This window comes from Perna viridis, chromosome 2 (assembly GCF_037379345.1).
Source record: "Perna viridis isolate PV_CMFRI_1.1 ecotype Kerala chromosome 2, ASM3737934v1, whole genome shotgun sequence".
NCBI lineage: Eukaryota > Metazoa > Mollusca > Bivalvia > Mytilida > Mytilidae > Perna > Perna viridis.
This window is the reverse complement of record NC_142446.1, coordinates 33,706,775-33,728,681: the sequence shown is the minus strand read 5'-3', so window position 1 is coordinate 33,728,681 and position 21,907 is coordinate 33,706,775. Positions and strand designations below refer to the sequence as shown.

The following is a 21,907-nucleotide window of genomic DNA, read 5'->3' as shown; positions in this document are numbered from 1 at the left end:
GTACTTTCGGAAAAAGTAACAAAAATAAAAACACACATTTTAAAGATGAAATAAAGGTTTTATGCAATGACTCACTGGGGGCATTGAGCGATCCCCCCCCCCCAAGACCCCTCGCCGTAACTTTGCGTACAAATAAAACAGGCCTAGCTACGCCCCTGAGTAGCATTGGATTCCAAAGGCAATATCAAACTTGCTGATTTTAGTACAATACGGCCTTTTTTTAGCATATCTTATCCACGAAATACACATTTCATCATGGTTGACTTTGACTTGTGCTTAGCATGCAAACTAACTAAACCCATGAACTTATTTAATTACATCCGAAGTACTTGTGACACTAACAAGAACTTCCGTTCAAAAAGATGTCAGTTACTCCTACCATACACTTCCATTAAAATCCAGCTGATTGATCTCAAACCAGATAAAGAATGATTGGAGTTCGAAATTCCCTTTTTCTATATGCGGTAAGTTTTTATGCTTTAGTTGTTTCTTTAGAAGGCGGATTATTGGACGAAGCCGTGCAATGATCAACAAGTAAGAAGTCTTGAATATGATCACGAGGAGACAGCAGACAAATTAATGGTTTAAAGTAGGTCAATGACCGCACTCTCATGTGATTTTTAAAATACAGAAACAAATAGAAATGCAGTCTAGTTTGTTTCCAAATAGAAGTAGTGACATTCTTTAAAAGGGGGAATATTGTAAAAATTTTAATGAATTCCTATTGCCAATTATAAATTTGATGTCCCCAAGTTTTTATTTTCTCAAGTGTTGTTGTATCACAGTTGAAGTAACTAAAGACTTGAGAATTCCTATTTTAACTTGACTGCCTAAACATTGTTAGCTTTTAATGACTATTCTGTATAAAGATTGGTAAACTCTGTATTTAAGAAATATGTCACATAAGAATGGCAAGGAGTTATATCGAACAGAATATTCTTTTACATATTACCATGTAATGTATGTTGCCTTGTATGGGAATGATGTATATAGGCCTAGCCTGCTATCCAATCCTGTTCATTATAATTCATTGATAAAATATGTTTAAACTAACAGCGTATTGATCTTGTGAATCAACTTGGCACTTGGTGACACAGGAAGAGCATAAAAATAGGCCACTTTCTTATCAAAAGTTGTTTAAAAACATCATAATGAGATCCGGGAGTGCGTGGTGAAGGTACAGTCTTTTCTTTTTATTTTGTCCAAAGGAACAAGAAGCCATAAGCCATCCCAAAACAAAAGAAAATAAAGAAATGGAGTAAGATCTCCAAACATACTTCTAGTATATTAGGTCTCTGAACAAGTAAACATCTTCAATTTTCCCTGACCAGCATCATTCTTGTAGCTCTACAAATGATAACCAATTCCCAAATAAAGTTTTATCGACATCCAATAAAATATATGCAAGAGGAGTTGTGCGACAATGGATATATTACAGACAATATGATTTTTTTTACCAAACGATATTTGAATTTTAAACTTGAAATATTTTAGATTGTCGTGCTATGGAGGACATGTGGATGTCAATCAATAGCCGAGTTACGCAGCGCAAATATAACAGGTGTCCAAATCAAAGACATACACAGTGCAGAGGAACCGATAGGGCTAAGCATGGATCAAATCATTGTAAAAGCCATGGGTGGCATTGATGGTAAAATTAAAGTGGTAGAGGCTTTAAAGACCGTAAATGGATCAGATACACCCTCAGCCCCCTAAATTCATTGACCCCACTTAGTCCATCTACTATAAAAACACGAAGAAATCGGCTGATCTTCGCATAGTCTTACTACTCTGCTTTAAGTTTGGAACATGGAGCTTCAACATTTTTTTTCATTAATCGAGTAAATAATTAATAGTATTATAGATAATTATTACAAAGAAAACAGGTATTTCAGCTCCATATTTACATGTATTGTGAACAGATTCCTGATATAGATGTACTTAAATGTCGAAATACACAGGCGACATTGCAACATATGTTTTCATATGTTTTAAAATATATGAAAACATATGTTTAGCATCAGTAAAAATATTTTTTTATACATAAAAAAAACACGAAATCATATGTTTTCGAAAATCACACGTTTAGGTTGTCAGGCTATAATACGGAAAACCTGACCGCAAACCATAGTGGTGCACCGTGTTGGGAAAGATGCCACGTTCCTCGCACGTTAAAGAACCCTGCTGTGGTATTCGATAGGAGTAGGAACCTTTGCGCTCCGCCACAGGAGGCTAAATTGCCCGACCTTACCCATCCCCTTTTTCCAGTGGCAATCAAAATTTGTCGACCCTATTATCCTTGAGACCCATCCTTTTTTTTTTTCATTTCATGTTCATTTTGTCATCCATTTCATGTTCATCGTCTGAATATAGCTGAAATATTGCTGCTCGGACGTTAAACCCCAACAAACAAACAAACAAATCCTCTCTTACTTGGCATCACTAAAAAGTAAATACGTACGACATACTTAAGGGGTTGTGTTATAGAAAGAATGGATCCAGAAATTTATAAAACGGGTAGGGGATTCCATGGAATAAGTTGTCCATTTTCGGCCGAAAATGTGATATCCCTGTACAAAATGTATCACTAAACTCAAATTTTATACAACACTTGCAATCAATACCCTATCATATGCTTTGCTTTTCTAATGTACCTTAAATATAATAGTAATGAAATCGTGGTTATAATGAAAAAAACATATATCACCATGCAGTTGCAGCACAGAGTATGGTATCTCCTGGCGGGATGATCCTTGCGGAGCTTGACATGTTGTTAACAGAGGACCAGTTTAGTACACTGTATGAACCACCTGAATAGTAAGTTTCTAGGTTCAACTTATAAGTCTTTCCCCAATATGAAAGTTCTTCATGATGTCATCACTTACCTGTGGTTTGGTTTTGGTTGGCAAAAAATCCATTGAGTGGCATGGGGCATCAACTTTAAATCATCATAACTTGTTTATTTTTAAAGATAATTGAAAAATTCTTTTGGTTCCCAACATTGCCAATAAAATTCTTTTTATCCGTGGAATTTTTAAATAAATATTCAGTAATTATATCATATGTATATAAGATTTTAATTATAATTTTATACAAAAATAGGGGTTATAAATTCACATACATAATATGAATTATTTAATCTAAATGAACCATTTTATATAACCAAAATTGGATGTAAAATAACAAAGTTAAAACGTTTTGAAAATTGGGATTCTAATCATGAAATTGTCAATTGTTTATTTAGTTGTTTATTTGCCAACCAATTTGACACTTAATGATATGCAAATTAGTGAATATGACATCACTAATGAGATTGACGAACTCTCCTATAAGCATCTGAGTGTTAAAAGACCATCGCTTTTCAACATTGATTAATGTTAAATCAAAGTTTTATAGCTACAATGAAAGACGGTCTATGAAGTAAGAGATAGCTTTGGTATTACAGATTGAGAAATAAATCTCTCCATAACAAACTTTATAAGGGGAAGAAATATGGGATTTAATAATTTTTGTTCTGCTTGGAATAGCTGCTTTACAATGCAGATTTCACAAAGAAATGGTATTATGGATTTTTCTATGACCATGTTACTAAAAGGAGTTTACATTCGTCTTACCGAATACTTTGAAAAGACAAGGCTAGGTATAGTTAAAACATAAAAAAAACACCATGAATACCATCACTTAGGAAAGAATTGGCCATTACAACATCAATGATTATCAATCAAAACGTGGAACTGATTTGTGTTTTAGTTATGTGTGTTTTTACATACTGTGATATATTTTTTGTCACAGTGGGGATTTACGGGAAATGCCTTTCTTCGACCACAAGAGGAAGAAAAGAAAAGCAGTTCGACAGTTGGATTTGAGATGGACAGATGGAGTGATGCCATATCATTTTGCTCCAGGGCATTTTTGTAAGTCTTATGTAGACATAAATAGATATTTTGATGTCTCCACATAAGGAATATTACCAAGAGGTCAGATCAGCAAAGAGCAACAAAATCTTTTTCGAAATAAACTGCCAAACCAACATTAAGTGATGAGAATATAGATTCTAAACATAACTCATGTTTCATAAGAAAGTCTTTTTAGGGCCATGCAATTTATTATTATTATTTTTTGTTGATAATTTGTTGTAACAGATAAGTCATTTGTTATAACAAATGATTCAATTTGATATAACTAATCACTAATTTGATTTAAAAAGTTAATACTAATTTGATATAACGATGTAGCAATATGATATACCAGATTATTAATTTGATATAAACAATTTTTACATGTAATTCGATTTTACAAATAAATTATTACGGAAGCCTTTTAGGGCCATACAATTTACTTTTTACATAATTTGTTATAACAGATTAGTATTTTTATAACATACAATTATTTTCTTTATAACAGATTATTAAATTTGATATAACTTATTACTAATTTGATTTTAACAAGTTACTAGTTTGATATAAGATATTACTTATTTGATAAAACAAATTAACAATTTGATATAAATGGTCATGTTATATAGAATAAGATAAGAGTTGTGTAAAGAACATGTTACATTGTCATAAAAGATGGATACCACTATACCCACATGATACTTAACATACCGACACCAAGTATTGACATTAAAATTTGCCGCAAAGTTGAAGATGAAGGTTCCCTTTTTATCAATATAGATCGAAGATGAGAACTGATATAGCAGCCCATCAGAGCCTCAATTTAGATTTGTAAAGCCTGATAGCATCATCCTCCCAAGTCGGGATTTTGAGTCCACCCTCGCTCCCTCAAACCCCTGAAATCACTCATTCATATTTAGCGGGTATCGTCCAGCGCCATCTATTGAGTTACTTAAATTTAACCCAGATCCAAAATCCAATCAAATCACTCGTGACAGAAACTCTTCGATATAACTTATAAAATTCCTATACATATCGTCATTTTTTGTATAGTAAAGACTCTAAACAGAATCTACAGTTATCATTTTTGCTCATATTACATCATTTGTGACATCATACAACTTTTGGTTACTATATCGGATCGTCCATTACCTCGTATTATGTCAAATCAATTTTCATTGAATGGGTGATGTCAGGAGTTTGAGGGAGCGAAGGTGGACTCAAAGCCCTGACTTCGGAGGATGGATAGCATCAGCAATTACCTTACAATACCGCAGGAAAGCAGTCCCATTGGCATATTGACCGATTAAAAATAGTTGACCTTTTAATTCTTACCAGTGTCTGTTGATTTTTATGCATTAACCCGAATAAACTAGTCGTTCAGTGTCGATTTATTCAAGTTGCCTACTTATTTTTAGACGCATAATAAATCATTTGATGTTTTAGATTAGCTAGAAATGAAAATCCTGCGAGATTATAAATAATCATCAATCATAGAATTGAATTATAAAGAGGCTGAGTACCATTTGGAAGAGCTGTCCTCAGATATTTCATGCAGGCCTGGCGGAAATAAGGGGAAGGGTTCCGATCCAGAAACTTGTATAAAAAAAGGAGTCAGGCTATTATTTGCAGCTCAAATTTAGGCCCTTCTTTTAAAGAGGGGAAGCATAACCCCGAAACCTTCCTGACGTATCACCCACTGCATCATGTATTTTTATTACGGTTACCGCCTCGGAAGCATGGAAATGACAAATAAAAATGAAACTTTGCTTAGACGATGGCACAGAAATTTCGATAATACATTTCTCGGGAATCTTGTCATATTTGGTCTGGTATTATTGCTTTTTGCAATAATCATTCTAGATGACTATTTTTGTCATGTGTATATTGTTATAATAAAACTGTTGATGCATGGCTAATGTTCCTGCACCAGACACTATTGTTGAATTTATATTCTAAGACTTTATCGTTTACAAATATTTTAATGTACATGTCTTTGGAACTAGGCGCTTTCACGTGACACATAGGTGTCTATGAAATAACTTGTAGCACTTGAGCTATAAAGCCTAGACTGAGCACAAATGAGAAATGTAGCTAGTTGAGAGGATCATGTTTCTATGGATATGATTTATTTCAATGATTGTGGTTCAAGTTTAAATTATTTATCAGACAGTTTCGACCTGAAGGTCGATACATTGAACTTCTACCTGAAAATTTAAAAACCGAGAAAGGCCAACTACATTGTAATAGCTTGTAGTTCAATTATGCACAATGTCGGAGAGTTTTGTGTTAATTCATTCAAATGTTCCATGTAAACCGATATCGAATCAGAATATTACGCAAAATGGAGCACTGCTACGATGCATTATGAATTTTGGTGTGTGTATTCTTTAAAATGTCCTTCGTAATCAGAAAGATGAATTTAAAAATAAAATGTACAGTTCAATAATAACCATTTATAACAATCAGTTTTCTTTGAGAAACGTTTGAATTCGATCCCCGTACTTTTTTTACCCCATATTTTTGCAATTTGACGATTATTTTAGGTGTAAAAATTCAAACAATCGATTTAAATTGATTCAGTATATGAGTACTTTGATTAAGAGTCCGATTTTATAAGATATCAATTGCCGACTCAGGTAGACGGACATTCTCCCTTAACAACTTTGCGGCAATAATAGTGTCAATTTCTAATCTGTTATTACAAATTACAAAAAGTAAATTGCACGACCCAAAATGGCTTCCGTAGTTTCATTATAGTTCTTTAAAATGTTATTTCTAAAATATATTCCAGCCGACAAAGAGAAATATTTGATTAAAGTGGCCATGAGAGAGTGGGAGAAATACTCCTGTGTCAAATTCAGAGAGAAAACAAGAAGTGACGTGAACTATGTACGGTTCCAGAATGGTATGGGGTAAGTGTTTGTACTCACGGGAATTCAAAAGTAATCATCTATGTGCTATATACTTGATACTTGAAACGATTCTTGGGGCATCGGTATAAGGGGGCTGTGCACCCAATTATGATAGCAAATTTGGATATAAATCGGCATTACGAAATAGTGTAGATTTGTGTAGTTGTATTTTCTTGCGTGAAATGAATGGGAAATAATATTTTATGACTTCAGATGTAATTCACAGTTGGGTATGGTTGGAGGCATGCAGGTCCTAAATCTAGATGTCAATGGATGTAGATGGGCATGTATCCATTCATAAAAATATTTACATAATTGTCACGTGTCGCGGGCTTAGTGTTAAAATGGAACGGAGGTATCATATCAGGGAACGAAAGTAACAATAAACAAATCGGTACATCGGTTTCATTGTGGCATGCGATAATGTTATGAAACAAACATACATGTTGACAGAAACGGAAAAATAGAGCGGTGCTTTCAGAAAACTATAAAATAACAAAAATATATGATAAGACAGAAGTGGAAACGGAGAAAATGCCCCAAAAAAGTGATACTAAGCGCATTCAACGAACAATGAAATAAATTCTTAACACCGAAATCTGCCTTTGGCTGGCCTCTGAAGCAGTAAATATATCGGTTCAGCGAAATGTGCATTACACTAAAACCTAAAATTATAAAAACCAAAATGCAAAATCATACAAGTTTAACCATGACCTGAGGATAGCCGCACAAGATGCGGCGGGGTTTAATTAGTTTAGATGAGGCAGCAACCCTCACCTAATGCAGACTACACATTACAAATATATTACATATACTAACAAATGTACCTCAATATTTTAGAAAGGTCTATATTTACACGAGATAGGACATGCTTTAGGACTTGTCCATGAACATCAGCTTCCCAACAGAGATGATTTCATAGAAATTGTTTATGGCAATGTTGAGCCTAGTATGCGTATCTGGTTTAACAAATATTCCGGGAGGGAAGTAAATCAGTATGATGTCAACTATGAGTACTCATCTGTCATGCATTACGGAATCACGGTATGTAATATACTCAAGATTGCCAGGTCACGTGCAAACCTAAGAGATACGATGTACTTACTTCAAATTTATTTGAACTTTGTTTGATAGTGCTTAATAGATCCTTCCGCGCTAATTTCCTGAACAGGCTTAGTTGTTAGGTGCAACACTTTCCCGTAAAAAAACGTTACAAACTGTTGAGTGTTACAGGAATGAATAGGATTTATATTGCGGAACTTGCTATTTTTTTACCACACACACACGTGTGTGTGTGTGTGTGTGTGGTTAAATTTGTAAAAAAAATGTGGTAGATTAGCTGTTGAAGCAGTGATCAGACTTCATTCCGTGTATTGCACATGTGCTGGACTAAGCTACCTATTTCGATATCTACATTTTTAGCACTTCTACCTTAAAAGTTATTTTTCGATCACCATCTTCCTATGTGTTAGATTCTGATCCTGTTGATTTATCATGTTCAGTATTTATATAAAACTTTTTTTTTGTATTTATTTAAAGCTGCATTAGTTGTCATTTTCGTAAATTTTTGTTTCTGTTGAAATATACCTCAACTTTGAATTATTTCTACTAATGTGTACTTTTCCTGTATAAATTCATTTGATATCCACAAATAAAGCGCATTAAATACACGAATTAGATGTCAATTTATTTATTGTCTTGCAAGACAAAAAGTCGACCTAGATAAATTCGTATGCATGTGACTTCTGGTGACCTTAATCAGCGCATGTGCAGTAATGGTCGCTTCTTTAATAAAAAATCTGGTAGCAAAGCGAAAATATTTATTCAATGGCAAGGATCCTTTTGAAAATTTACGTATTTTCATAAAATGTGGCTTAAATATGGTCATTGTTTATTTGAAAACTAACCAAGAGATAGATGAAATGAAATGAAAATGAGACACGTGCTTATCCGTTATCGTTATTTTTTTACCGAGGTTGAAGTATTTTTTTTTAATTTTGAACCTCGGACAAGAGATATAGTAAAAAAGTATATCTTTCTAGGCATTTTCGAGTGATGGTAAATCTCAGACAATCCGCGCTAAAGATAAGTCTAAAGAGGAATCTATCGGTAAAGTCTGGAGGAAGGAATTATCGTTCAGTGACGTCAAAGCTATCAACAGATTGTATAGATGTGCAGGTAAAATTCGATCCATCCATGCATGTACTTACACGAAATATTTCATGTCTGGTCTTTTTTATTCAGTTGATTTTTTATTTGTATCATGCTTCCTCCAAATGTTTGATAGGGCCATATTTTTTTTTTTCAGTAGTAAGTTTTTTTTGTGGATTTGATTTCAGATTGGTGTTTCTGTGCGCTTTCTTTATTTAGCTTTTGTCTCTTCTAGACCAATTTATGATTATTATAAAGTTTAAATTTGTTCATATTCAAGTTTGCAATGATATTATAAGGGAGAAAGAAACATGAAACAACACGCATATTATCATAAATGGCATTTGAAAGCCAACGAATTTCATAGTAAGACAGCTACACAAACCAAAATATTGTAGCTTAATTACATCTACTTGTAATTTGGAATTTAGCTGCTATGTTTCAGAAAGGTGTCCCAGTAACATTCAATGTCGTGATGGAGGTTTTGTTGACCAGAACTGTAAATGCATTTGTCCGGATGGAACACAAAATTGCCAAGAAGGGCAGCAAGCTGATCAACCTACAGATACTGACGGTAGGTTATAATAAATTACACCAAGAAAAGGAAGTAAAATGAGTTTTCCCATATTTGTTGTGAGTTTGCAGGTTATTATGTCCCCGCAAACAAAGTTAGGGGGTATATAGGAATCACCCGTCTGTCTGTCTGTTCGTCCGTCTGACCACATTTCTTGTAAGCGCAATCCTCCTAAACTGCCTGGGAATTTTTTAAAAGTTTAATGGAAGGTCAAGTATCATATGAAAATGTGCAGGAAGGAATTTAAATACTGTCGGCTTACTCCAAAGGGAGATAATCCAAGCTTAAGGTTTCACATGTTACAACTTCGTAAGCACAACTCCTCTTAAACCGCCCCAGGATTTTTGATGATATTTTATGAGAATGTTGGGTATATTGTATGTAGATGTGCATGAAGAAATACAATCACTGTTCAATGACTCCAAAGGGAGGTTAATCCAAATCAAAGGTTTTACATTTGAATCCATTTGCATCGGCGGATCTTCTCTTTGTGAGCTTGCTCGAAGTATTTCTAGTTTATATGAATGCGCCCGTCTCTGTAAAAAGGGTGAGCACATTCACCATAGCAGATCATGCGTTATAGAGGTGCTTGATTGACGCAGGAGATCCAAGAACCGCTGTATTAAACTGTAATAATTTGTTGTTGTGAAAATGATAAGTAACCTTCAACGTAAAAAGACACAACCAGCTAGCGTCGGTCTTCACAGGAAATCATTCAGGATATTGATCGAACTAGAACTCCGATTATGATAAAACAGTAACAATTATGCAAAACTACTGATATCTCAAACTCATAGATAAGTCTTTTTCTGTTATATTCTCTTCACGTTGCCATTAGAACTTTTGTCTACAAAGGTTAGCAAAAATCATCAATGTCATTCAATTTGAAATATTTACAATAACAATGATGCAGCTAACGTTTATTACAGAGACTTGCTCAAATACTTACGATGAATGGGCATGCCATGTGTGGGCAGCTCAGGGCGAATGTAAAGCCAATGAGAAATTCATGAAGGCATCCTGTAGAAAGGCCTGCAAGGCGTGTGAGACTGGTGGTGAAGACGATGGAGGTAAGTAATATTAAAGGTGCTTGTACAAACTTTAAGGACATTATTTAAAAAAAAAAGTATAATATTGCATTGTAAATTTGATATTCTGATTGTAAAAACATAGTCTAGGTATTGTGAACATTGATTGTACACGGACTGCTTTTCCTTTTAACCTTATTTGTTTGTTTTTTTTTTACTATCATAACACGTACGCTTTGAACTTTTCGTCGAAACAACGACAAATTAGCAGAGGATACCGAAAATGATAGGTGGTGCTTTAACAATACAGGTAGAAATCGGGTTTACTTAACTGTGCTGCAGGAATTTTCATGTTTATAATTATAAACATGCCTTTGCAAAGGTTTACATTAGTCGGTCGTATAATTTTTGTTACAACTAATTAAAATAAAATTTTATTTAAAAAAAAATGATGTCTTTCAAGGCGAGCATGTAATGACCTGGGCTTGGATGTGGCTGGGTACATTCGCAAACTTGTTTCCAAGAAATTGGACTATCGGTAAGTAACACTGAAAGATCTCACATTTCGTTGTTTTCACATTTTAAAATAATCACATGCATACAATGTTTGAAAGCGTCATCAATGAATAGCGTTACCTACCTTCATGCCGTTCATTTATTTATTTAGAATTTTAGCTTATTCATGCTCCTTTAACTTGCCAATTCCTCATGTTTTTTTTGTCCATATTTTCTTGAATTTCTCTTTGTCTTCTGTCTGTCAAAATTTGATCATTTTTGAAGTTATAATCTCTGTAAATGCTTATGAATAAACTTTCAAAGTGTTGTCGTCAGTAACTTGCTCTGTCTTCTTTAAGGATTTCAAGTGGTCCCTGAAAAAATGAATCTTGTATTTGATCTTACTGTATGTACTTGCGTTTTGTAGCTGAATGCATAGATAAATTCGCGCCAGAGAAATGTGAAAATTGGGCCAGTTTGGGCGATTGTGTTACCAGTGAAGAATGGATGACGGAGAACTGTAGGAAGACCTGTAATATGTGTGATAAACGCAAAGCAGAATGTAAGTAACATTATGTAATCTACATTAACAACATGAGAGTAAGTTTGCCTACAACTCTGATATGGTGTTTTTAAAGGCTGTTCTATTTAGTGTTTTCTTTCAGAATTCAATCGATAAACAAACCAGTTCATATTTCACAAGTTTACATTAACATCCAGCTAGCATGAGTGATGCCAGAACTGTTAAAACGGTGTCGCATAGACATTCTACAGTTACCGGCACCATCACTTCTTGTTCTGGAGCCGTATATAAAACATTGCTCTGTTTGTCGTGAAGCTGTCCTCATGGCAGATACGGAACAAGCGTTATATCACTTTGTAGACAACTCATCTGCAAATTATTTGATATTGTTTGGTTGTTTTCTTTTAATTATTTTAAACGTGTGGTGTGATTTCAGATGATGCAACAACAAACTGTAGAAATTTGTACACCAGTGAATCAAAGTGTGACCAATGGGCAAAACAGGGAGAATGTGGCATAAATCCAATATGGATGCATGAAAATTGCCGCAAATCGTGTCGTCTGTGTCACAAACTGACAACAGAACAACCACAACAGGACGACAGTAGCAAAGAAGAAGAGGAGGAGGATGAAAGTGATAGGAGTGGACGAACTGCAAGTAAGGGCTATACATTTAAGGAATCTGCATTGGTTAGCTAGAAGCTGAAGCATACAGGTCTGAAAAAAAGCTATGATCATTACACTAAAAGAGTAATTCTAAAATAAGTCCAAAACATTTGTTTGAAATAGTTTAACCTTTTTTCAACAAAAGAATTACAAAAATAATTTAAAATATACATAATAAGCATTCATTTTACAGGAAGCTGCCGAGATCTGCATGATACAAGACAATGCAAGCGATGGGCAGACAAGAATGAGTGTAACAAAAATCCCGATTGGATGATTCCAAACTGCAGAAAATCATGTGACCGGTGTGTTGGCGGTAAATATAAGCAATATAAACTTGGGTCATGCTCCAAAAATGGTTTGTGGAAAAAAACAAGGGGAAGTTAGAAGAATCTCCAAACACTCTATACGTCTGCTCTACAAAGGAAGCTTAAGTTTCCACAGGACCACCTGATAGTATAGTTTTGTCATTCTGAGAGAATTCTATGACTACATAGTTATGTTCTATTAATTCCAATACTGAGAAAAGTATGGTATTTAGCGTGTCATTTTAGCAAGGCCTTCATTTTCCCTATATTCATCAGGTTAGTAGAGGCGAGAAAGATCTCTGCTCTGTTTTTTTTTACACAAAACATACCATGTAACAAGTTGCTTAAATCAAATACATTTCATCATAACTGTCCCTTTGGCATCAACAAAAACAAACCCGCTATATACGGTATACTGTCATCGAGCGCTGGTTCCTTTTCTGAACTTGAAAAAACAACTGCTTACTTAGTCTAGTTGGTTTAAATAGATAAATCAAATTCCTTCTCCGTACTTTCGAGTTCCTTTGGTCCTGGTTATAAAGGCAGTTAATATAAATCGCTGGGTTATCGAAGGTTTGCCCATTACAATGTTACAGATCACGAGTCGTTTCTATCAATATTCATTTTTTATTAGGCGTCTGCAGGAATCATCACGACGATGCACAGTGTGACGGATGGGCCAGTAGAGCCGAATGTATCAAAAACCCGTCGTGGATGAGAAGAAACTGTGCCAAGTCTTGTCGATCTTGTAATGAAATGGACATGGATGTGTTTGATGAAGAGGAAGATGTAAATACCAATGATGATGACATAAATACTGGAAGAAGATGGGACGATAAGAAAGAAGAGGATGACGATGTAGTTGTAGAGGAAGAGGAAAACGGTAAAATTTAATTAGTGCATCATAATATGAAATTTTAACTAGTAGGATCAAATGGCACTATTAAAGGGAACCGGAGGAACCTAGTCGTTTTGAGATGTATTTTAGGATCGGCAGGATATTTTTATATAAATACTCAATCAAGCACAACAGTTTTGATGCTCCACCTTTGATTGATTGCTTTACAAAGATGAAAGCAAATAAATTTCTGAAATGTTAACGATATTAGTCTTAGGGAACTGTTAAAGAAGGTCCCAACAGGAATCCTATTAAAATCACCTTAACAGTACTGTTATGGAAAGTCATATATTAACATCGTTAACAAACACCTGGCATAAGGTTGTGTTTTCACTTAAAAGTAAGTGGTAACATTTTTAAGATGCCATGTGCAGCTAGTGGCCATTAATATCAATTACCTTTGTAAAACTAATAGTTATACTGTTGCATTGTTTCCAAAGTGACTTCTCAAGCCATGTTTAATTTAAGAATGTAAAACTATTAAACTTGACACGAAAGGCTTCTTTCATGTACATTTTCGTTGAATTTAGAAGATGACGGTGAGTGTGTTGATGAGAGACAAGAATGTGAAGCTTGGGCCAGGAATGAACATTGTGACATTAATCCAGACTATATGTTGAAATCATGTAAACGGGCTTGTGGGGTATGCCCTAACACCAGGGAGGATTCCGGGAATGACCTTAGTACCACGACTGAACGTATTCAGAGGGATCGTGGAGGCAGTAGTAATGATGACGGAGGTTTGTATGATTCTATTTAAGGATAAAAGGTCGTCAGAAATACAAGAAAAGTTAAGTCAACTACTACTTGGTCTAACCATATCCCTAATATGTAAATGGATCCACCGTATACAAACAAAAATAATTCAGTACTATGAGATTTGATGTGGTGCAGTAGTTTTAATTTCTCAGCTCTTTAAATGTTGCTTAGTTTGAATTTGAAAAGTGTATTTTTAACCTTATTGACTTACTCTAATATGACCCTGAAGATGCTAGGTTCAGTAAAGGATATTATCACCCTTTTCTGCCAATGGACATTAGAGCATGTTATAGAATACTTGACTTGCACTTGCAAATATCAATCTTTGTTCCCTCTTCTCCGACAAGAAAATTGACGTCACACATAATCTGATGGTCAAGTATATACAGTATTGTGCTAATTTTTCAGCTAGCATTTATGCCAGGGTTTGGTCATCTTTATTATGACTATGTCAACCGATACAATTAACCAATTTTCTGTTTTTACCTTTCAGAACAATACATAATAATACTTAATACTTTAATATTGTAACTGACATTTTCTTACTGGATAAGAATCGTCTCAAATATCATAAAATATGTGAATACAAACGGATTCACATTTATATTTTAACACATTCACTTTCATATGATATTATCAATTTTTCGTAAAAAAGCACACACTCTTTTATATAATTGAATATTACAGGTAGTCAATAACCCACCAAATTTACTCATATTCGGTTGCTTTGAGTAGTAATCTGGGATGTAACAAGATCTTAAATACTTAACCGTTGGATTATTACATTGGAAGAATATGTGAAATTCATCTCCCACCCCTTCTTTACAAAGATTCATATTCTTTGACTCCTGGAACTCCAGACCACCTCCCAGTTTCTATTGGTAGTTTTAAGTTGGAACATCTTAATTTTGTCAAATGAATACGTTCTGTTGAGGACAATCTGAGAAGATATGGTTCAATTCTGAATTCATGTTTAAAAGTGGAATATAATTCACCACGAGATGTGGTGTCCATTTGTGAAAACCAAGATTGATAGAATTGATCACATAATGTCTGTTTAACTGTGACCTTAAGCCAGTTAATATTTACTTTAACGTGTTCGTTCCACAAGTAACTAAGACCCGTATCATCCAAGATAGATTTAATATAGTTAACCCACCTAACTTTGGTTGGATTATTGTCATGCAATTTTATCATAAGCCAAAGCGTTAGATTTGATAGTTTTTGTTCTTGACTTTTTGCATAGTTCTTGCCCAAAAGCTAACCATTCTTACTTTAATAAATATTTCAAGTGGAATTCTACCCAACTCTCCATAAACCATAAAATTTGGAGTGCTGCTTCACAGCTTAAGGATATTTTCACAAAATTTAAGATGCAGCTTTTCAATATTTTGCTTATTTTCAAAACCCCAGACCTCAGAGGAATATAACAGTATTGGTGATATCAAAGTATTAAATAACTTCAACTGTAAATCTAGTGGTAGTGGAATGTTTCTTAGTTTCCTATAGAGAGCAAAAAAGAGCTTTTTGGGCTTGATATGTTAGACGCTTTCTTGCAATAGTGAAACTGTCGCTGTAATTGAAAACCGTGCCTAGATATATATATATACGACTCTACTATTTCTATATTTTTGTTATATATTTGAAATTGAAAATGTTGTTTACACTTTCTTTTACTGAAGACAACAACTTTTGTCTTTCCAGTATTAACTTGTAATTTCCATTCTTTACAATAATTACCCCGTGCAGGTCCGGGTTATAAAAGAGTAGGCCTGCAGCAGCGCTATGCTTGTCATAAAAGACAACTAAATAGTGCTCAGAACCCTATCTGGGGGCTAGGACGCTCTGCCCACAGAGCAACTGGGATGTGTGCCCCAGGTGGTGGAATGGGGAACCCCTGGTGTGTTACATACTGGGGGTATCAGGCTATAACACGGAACCCTGACCGCAAACCATAGTGGTGCACCGTGTTGGGAAAGATGCCACGTTCCTCACACGTTTACGAACCCTACTGTGGTATTCTGCCGAAGTAGGAACCATTTAGCTTCGCCACAGGAGGCTACATTGCCCGACCCTACCCAACTCTCCCTATTTCCAGTGGCAATAAAAATTTCTCGACCCCATTTTCCTTGTGTCCCATCCCATTTTTCATTTCATGTTCATTTTATCATCCACTTCATGTTCAGCGCCTGAATATAGCTGAAATACTGCTGCTCGGGCGTTAAAACCCAACAATCAATCAATCTTTACAGTAATTAGCAAACACAACCAATGCTTTTTGCAAAGATTCCTTTGTTTCTGACATTATAATTGTATCATCTGCATAAAGCATTACAAATATTTTGACATATACATAAAACATTTCTGAGCATGAACTTTCTATCAAATCTAGATTTTGTACTTCATTGTCTTGCAAAAAGATTTCTAGATCATCCAGAAAAAAGTTTTCTCCTTGTCTTACACCAACTCCAAAGTTAAAAAATGAAGAGAGTTTACTTTGATGCCTAATACAAGACCTAATATTCTGATCCATATTGAAAATAACTGAAAATATTTTCCCTGTTACATTGGATTTTTGAACTTTTAGCCACAGACCATCTCTCCAGACAGTGTCAAATGCTTTTTTAAAGTCAACAAATGTGCAAAACAGTTTTTTACCGGTTGTATTGTTATCTGATGTAGTATTAAGTAAACAACCCTAAATCTTTGAATAATGTACAGTTTGTCACAAGTAGAAAATCGTGAAAGTGGTTGTGAAAATTTATTTTACTTGTGAGAGAAGTTTACATTTCTGTAAAATGGAATATACACAAGATAATAATGGAACAAAAAGGACATATATTTATTTTCTTTAAATTTAAGTCATTGACACTGCTGATGAATTATATTTTTTCTATACATTACTCTATCATGCAAAACGTATATATTTTTGTTTCTCTTATTTTTAGAGACCATTCAATTGAATTGAAAACAAAATCAAAAGTTGTTTAAAAAATAAGATTTTGAAAGACTTTTTTTTACAAATTAAAGAAGTTAACATTCTTGAGTTTGAAATTTTATGCAATGCAAACAAAGAGAAAATTAAACTCTTTTATTGTTTATCTTCTTTTTGTTCTCATTTTTGTTTTTGTTATAAACATACTATGAAAGTGTAATACATGTATTATTTACATCTAATTTTTGTCTGATGACCTACTGTGCTGTCTCAAATTATGATATTGAATTTTTTAAAAACCGTTTTCAATTCTCAGTTTTTTTTAATTTTTTTACACCTAATGTTGATTAAAAAAAACAATTTCAAGTTTTGATATTTTTTTTTATTATACAATTGTTTTGAATTATATTTCCTACTTCACCCACATTTTGTTTCTTGTGTGACCACACGATAAGATAAAGTATCATACATGTGATAAAATCATTCCTTCCAGTGGCGTACCACTATTAAAGCAGTGTAAGCATGTGCTTACTAATTATTTTGACAATTATTATTTTTTTTTTTTTTAGTTTTTCACAACCTTGACTTTATATTTACATTTATTTGTTTGTAACAGTCACATCTGGAATTAATCTCTATTAAACATTTGATCATTTAAATGTAACTGTGGTGTCTAAGTTCAAGATCGAGATCTATTCAAGATCAGTTCAATTAAACAAGCGTCCGTGTGTTGATCTTGAACTTCATAAAACCTAAGAGGACGTCGTTTACGTTGATGTGAAAAAAATGTGCGTCTAGGATAAACAAGCTTTAATCGACGACTCGAAATTAAAATATTATCATCCTTAAGTTATTGTTACATGTAAATTAAAATGAAGAGAAGTCATCCCTCTTCACCGGAACATACTTTGAACAAAGGAATAAGTAAATTATCATAATACTTTTCAAAACAGCAAAAAACTGCTTCAACAGAAACAAATAAACAAGGGATTTTAGAACCTCAAGTTTTGTCGAAGCCAGATAAGTCCGCTTGTCCTGCTCAATGTAGCACTGAATGTGTATAAATTACGCTAGGACCTAAATCATTACAGCCACAAAACTTTGATATTGCATCTTACAAGGGGAAAGTTGACGACAAACAAAAGTTCTTTCTACTGAAAAATAATGGGTTGTTCCCGATTCGTTTGTATTTCATCTTACAAAACATTCTTGGTTAAGATATTCCGAGTGAGAAAATACAGTGTATTGTTTGTATTGCGTTTTATTCAATAGTTCTCATAATGCTTTTGTGAGAACCTGTAAACGATTGGGCAAATTTGACAATAATTAATTTAATGATTTTCATTTAAAAATTGTCACTACGTGCATGATTTCATTTCAAATAGTCATTACTGGCTTGGTACCACTTTAACTATGACTTCCACGCAGCGTTGAATTTGGAACAATACTTTTCTTTCTTGGCAGGAGGTGCTGAAGATGCAATATTACGTTTCGGCATTTTGATGGTTGGTGATCGTCAGAGTGCTCCAAATAGAAAAAAAATCACTTAGTTCCTCCATTGACTTGGATAAAAAACAAGCCATGCTTCGAGTCATTTTCAGTGAATGCATGGTTGACGTTTCCATGACCATCAAAAGATCATATGTCCCGCATCAATATCTCCACCAGTCCCAATCGTCGGTAATAAATCGTTTAATCAATTAAGCGTGTGCCACTAATAGTTCGGATAATTGTCAATCATCACCTGTTGTTATATAATCATCACACATCTTTTAAATTACGTCTCGTCGATAACCACTAAAGCCCTAAATTACTGTTTATGACCCTAATTAACGGTAATAGACCCTTTTTTGCTAACGTTGGGGTAGTCGATGAGCATGCGTAGAGCATGCTCAATATACACGTCCGCGAGGAAAATTCTTTTTGTTCTACCCAAGCTCCACCTCGCGGAAGTGTATATTGAGCATGCTTACCAACTTACCACAAAAGGGTCTATTAACAGTTCACCTGTCTACCCTTGATCAACCGGAAATGTCGTTATTCGATCCTCTCGGGTTTTTTCTTTCAGTAAATAAAAAAATGGCGTCCAAAATTTGTTTACCGTATAATGTTCGGAAAGCGGTAGATTTTCTGTTTCAACGGTAGAACGGTAGGAAGGTTCTAATTCCGTTAGGATTGAACTACCGCCGGTAGGTTCACATGTATGCAGTATCAGTTGATCAGATTAGTGCCACAGATACGTCATAATCATGATGCATGCTGGGAAAAAATGTCAGCCTCCAGTGTTAGTGTTTATCAGTTAATTGAGGCTTATTAGTGAGGCTTTGAAATTAAATAAACACATTTTTTTGCATGTTTACATAGATACTATTAAATTGGAGTAAAACTCTTTTGGGATTCCTATTCCCTTTAACGCCATCATGGCTCATTAGAAATGCGCTATATGGGTTCAAGGAATTGAAACAGTCATTATATCAAGTAATAAAACTCTAAATTTTCAGATGAGAAAGTTGGGTGCTAGGGTCTAACCATTAATAGGAGTATATGTATTTTTTTTGTATTGTAGGCGGATGCAGAGATGACAACATATCATGCCCGACTTGGGCGGAAGATGGTGCCTGTCAAAGTAATCCTGGTTACGCTTTACGTCATTGTCGGAAATCATGTGATAATTGTAAAAAAGGTAAGAAAAAATCATGCGAACTTAGACTCAGTACATCTATAATAATCTTTCGATTAATTAAGAACAAGAAGAAAAAATCTTAATACATTGTAATTGCAGCATTTAAGCGCTTGATACACCTGACCACAATTTTAGGAAAGTCATAAAAATGTTGTCTAACGCATTCTAAAAAGATGGACGGACAGCGTTTAAAGAAACAGCAAAAGAAAGCAAGAAAAGTAATTAATGTACCGAAATGAAACGAAAATTACCTTACCATTTACTAACCATTTATAAATGTTAAAAAAAATGACATTAATTTCTATTTTTAGTTTGTCGTGATGATCATACGCTGTGTGCCATATGGGGCAAAGGTGACAGTTGTAGTGAAAACCCGGGATACATGCTTAGATTTTGCCAGAAGACATGTCGCGTGTGTCCATAGGGTAGTAATATATTACTTCTGCAATGCACGTGATCATATTAACTCCATTAATTTAAGATGTATTTTTGTTTATGCAAAACACGTGTCAATTAAATAGTCAACTAATTTGTAAGTTAATTACAAAACAGGTAATACTGAGTCTTTGTTTATATATGTCGGATGAAGGAAATGTGTTTTAGATTCTGTAGTTTTTGTGGACATGCTCCGTACAATAACATATTTGAATAAGTACATTTGCAATTTATAATACTTTATTTTTTCGGATGATAGCACGATCACAAGGGCTTGGTTCCACTCTCAAATATGTAGCCCCATGCACTAGTATATAACTCACACCTGTGGGGCTACATATTTGATAGTGGGAGCAAGCCCCTGTATTTGCAACGTTTTTTTTCTAACCCATACAGTGTTGATCTAAATAAAAAGAACACTTTTAATTTAATTTGTTTTGATAAATAAATTCAACTTTAGTCTTGGTATCTTGTATCCTTACTATCAGGACATGACAGTATTATTGTGTACATGTAGTTTCCTTCGCTACAAATAATCGTTCTGGTCCTTCGCTCCAATTCTTCGTTGTAAACCGTGATAACGGGTTTTAATTCCCCTTCAAAGGATTTACTACCAAAGATGTAAACGCCAATAAGAGAAAAATTGAGTGACGATTTGAATTCTATTCCTCATTCTCCATACAGGGTCTGTTTCACATTGCATGAAATTATAGCCTGCATTTGGACGATGACAAGAGTTAAAAATATCAACTTTCTGGTCATAGAATGAACCATAGACTTTGTTGACTTCAGAAATTTCAAGAATAAAACATGTAGAAATTTTTTCCAGAAGTAGTTGAGGTTTACTAAAGGGAACCTTATATCGTACAATATATCACCAGGAGCCTTTTGTAAATTCTTGCCAGAATCCGGAAGGTTTTTCAATCATGCATTGCCTTTTTGCCCATATTACCGCAGATTCCCCAAACAATCTCTTCTCTGCAAGATAGATGCTCTGATTCTATTATACTTTTAACATATTCTTTTGGAAGCTGAAGAAAATATTATGTTGATAGACCTTACTTGCGTTGTCAAAAATAAGTTGTAAGCGTTCTTTTTTCACCTAAGTTGAATTTCGTCAATATTATAGAACTAAACATGCGTTTTGCTAATCACTGTTCACTATATGAAATGACCTGCAGTCCGTTAGTAGTTTTGACAGCTGGTATAATTATATCAGCAGCACACAATATACAAAAAACATTGTCACTATTTACCTAATTCATATCCGCATAGATGGATCTGGACAGAAAATGAATTTTAATATGTCAAATTATTTCGCTTTATCTCATAGTCACCGTGTTATACTACTCGATATTTGTCCCGTATCAAAGTGTCTGCTTCCATTGTTCTGTTTGGCCTTTCCTACTGAAAGTTTCATATTATGAGAAATTAAAATATTTGTTTATAAAAAAATACAAACTGTGATTAGTAGCTGATCCCTTAGCAATAATTCTAGTAGAGTATATTTAAATAGGTCTACTCAATTTCACTGGATCATTAAGAGAAGCGTTTTGGGGGTTTGCACCCACCTATTTAGGAACTTTTGTTAATTATGAAGGAAAAATGAGCTATTAATATCTTTAACTCGGTGGGTGTTTC

General features: G+C 34.2%; 1 protein-coding gene across 1 annotated transcript; it reads left to right on the top strand.

The window, feature by feature from the left end:
* Window positions 1–325: 325 nt before the first annotated feature.
* LOC148624732 (uncharacterized) lies at window positions 326–20,734 on the top strand. Its single transcript, XM_088567591.1, has 18 exons — window positions 326–464; window positions 1,495–1,651; window positions 2,715–2,817; window positions 3,793–3,914; window positions 6,691–6,811; window positions 7,025–7,094; window positions 7,652–7,855; window positions 8,854–8,989; window positions 9,408–9,536; window positions 10,466–10,606; window positions 11,028–11,102; window positions 11,487–11,621; window positions 12,019–12,240; window positions 12,442–12,564; window positions 13,191–13,439; window positions 13,985–14,194; window positions 19,715–19,831; window positions 20,143–20,734. Exons 1-18 carry the CDS (start codon window positions 429–431, stop codon window positions 20,253–20,255), a joined length of 2,463 nt encoding a protein of 820 aa, XP_088423717.1. The 5' UTR covers window positions 326–428; the 3' UTR covers window positions 20,256–20,734.
* The last annotated feature ends 1,173 nt before the right edge of the window (window positions 20,735–21,907 follow it).

What these genes read in the sequence shown, in the direction of transcription:
- LOC148624732 (XM_088567591.1), top strand. Translation starts at nt 429, where the DNA reads ATGATTGGAGTTCGAAATTCCCTTTTTCTATATGCG. An exon ending in TCAACCTACAGATACTGACG is followed by an intron (nt 9,537 to 10,465) that starts GTAGGTTATAAT and finishes CGTTTATTACAG; the next exon opens with AGACTTGCTCAAATACTTAC. An exon ending in TGATAAACGCAAAGCAGAAT is followed by an intron (nt 11,622 to 12,018) that starts GTAAGTAACATT and finishes GTGTGATTTCAG; the next exon opens with ATGATGCAACAACAAACTGT.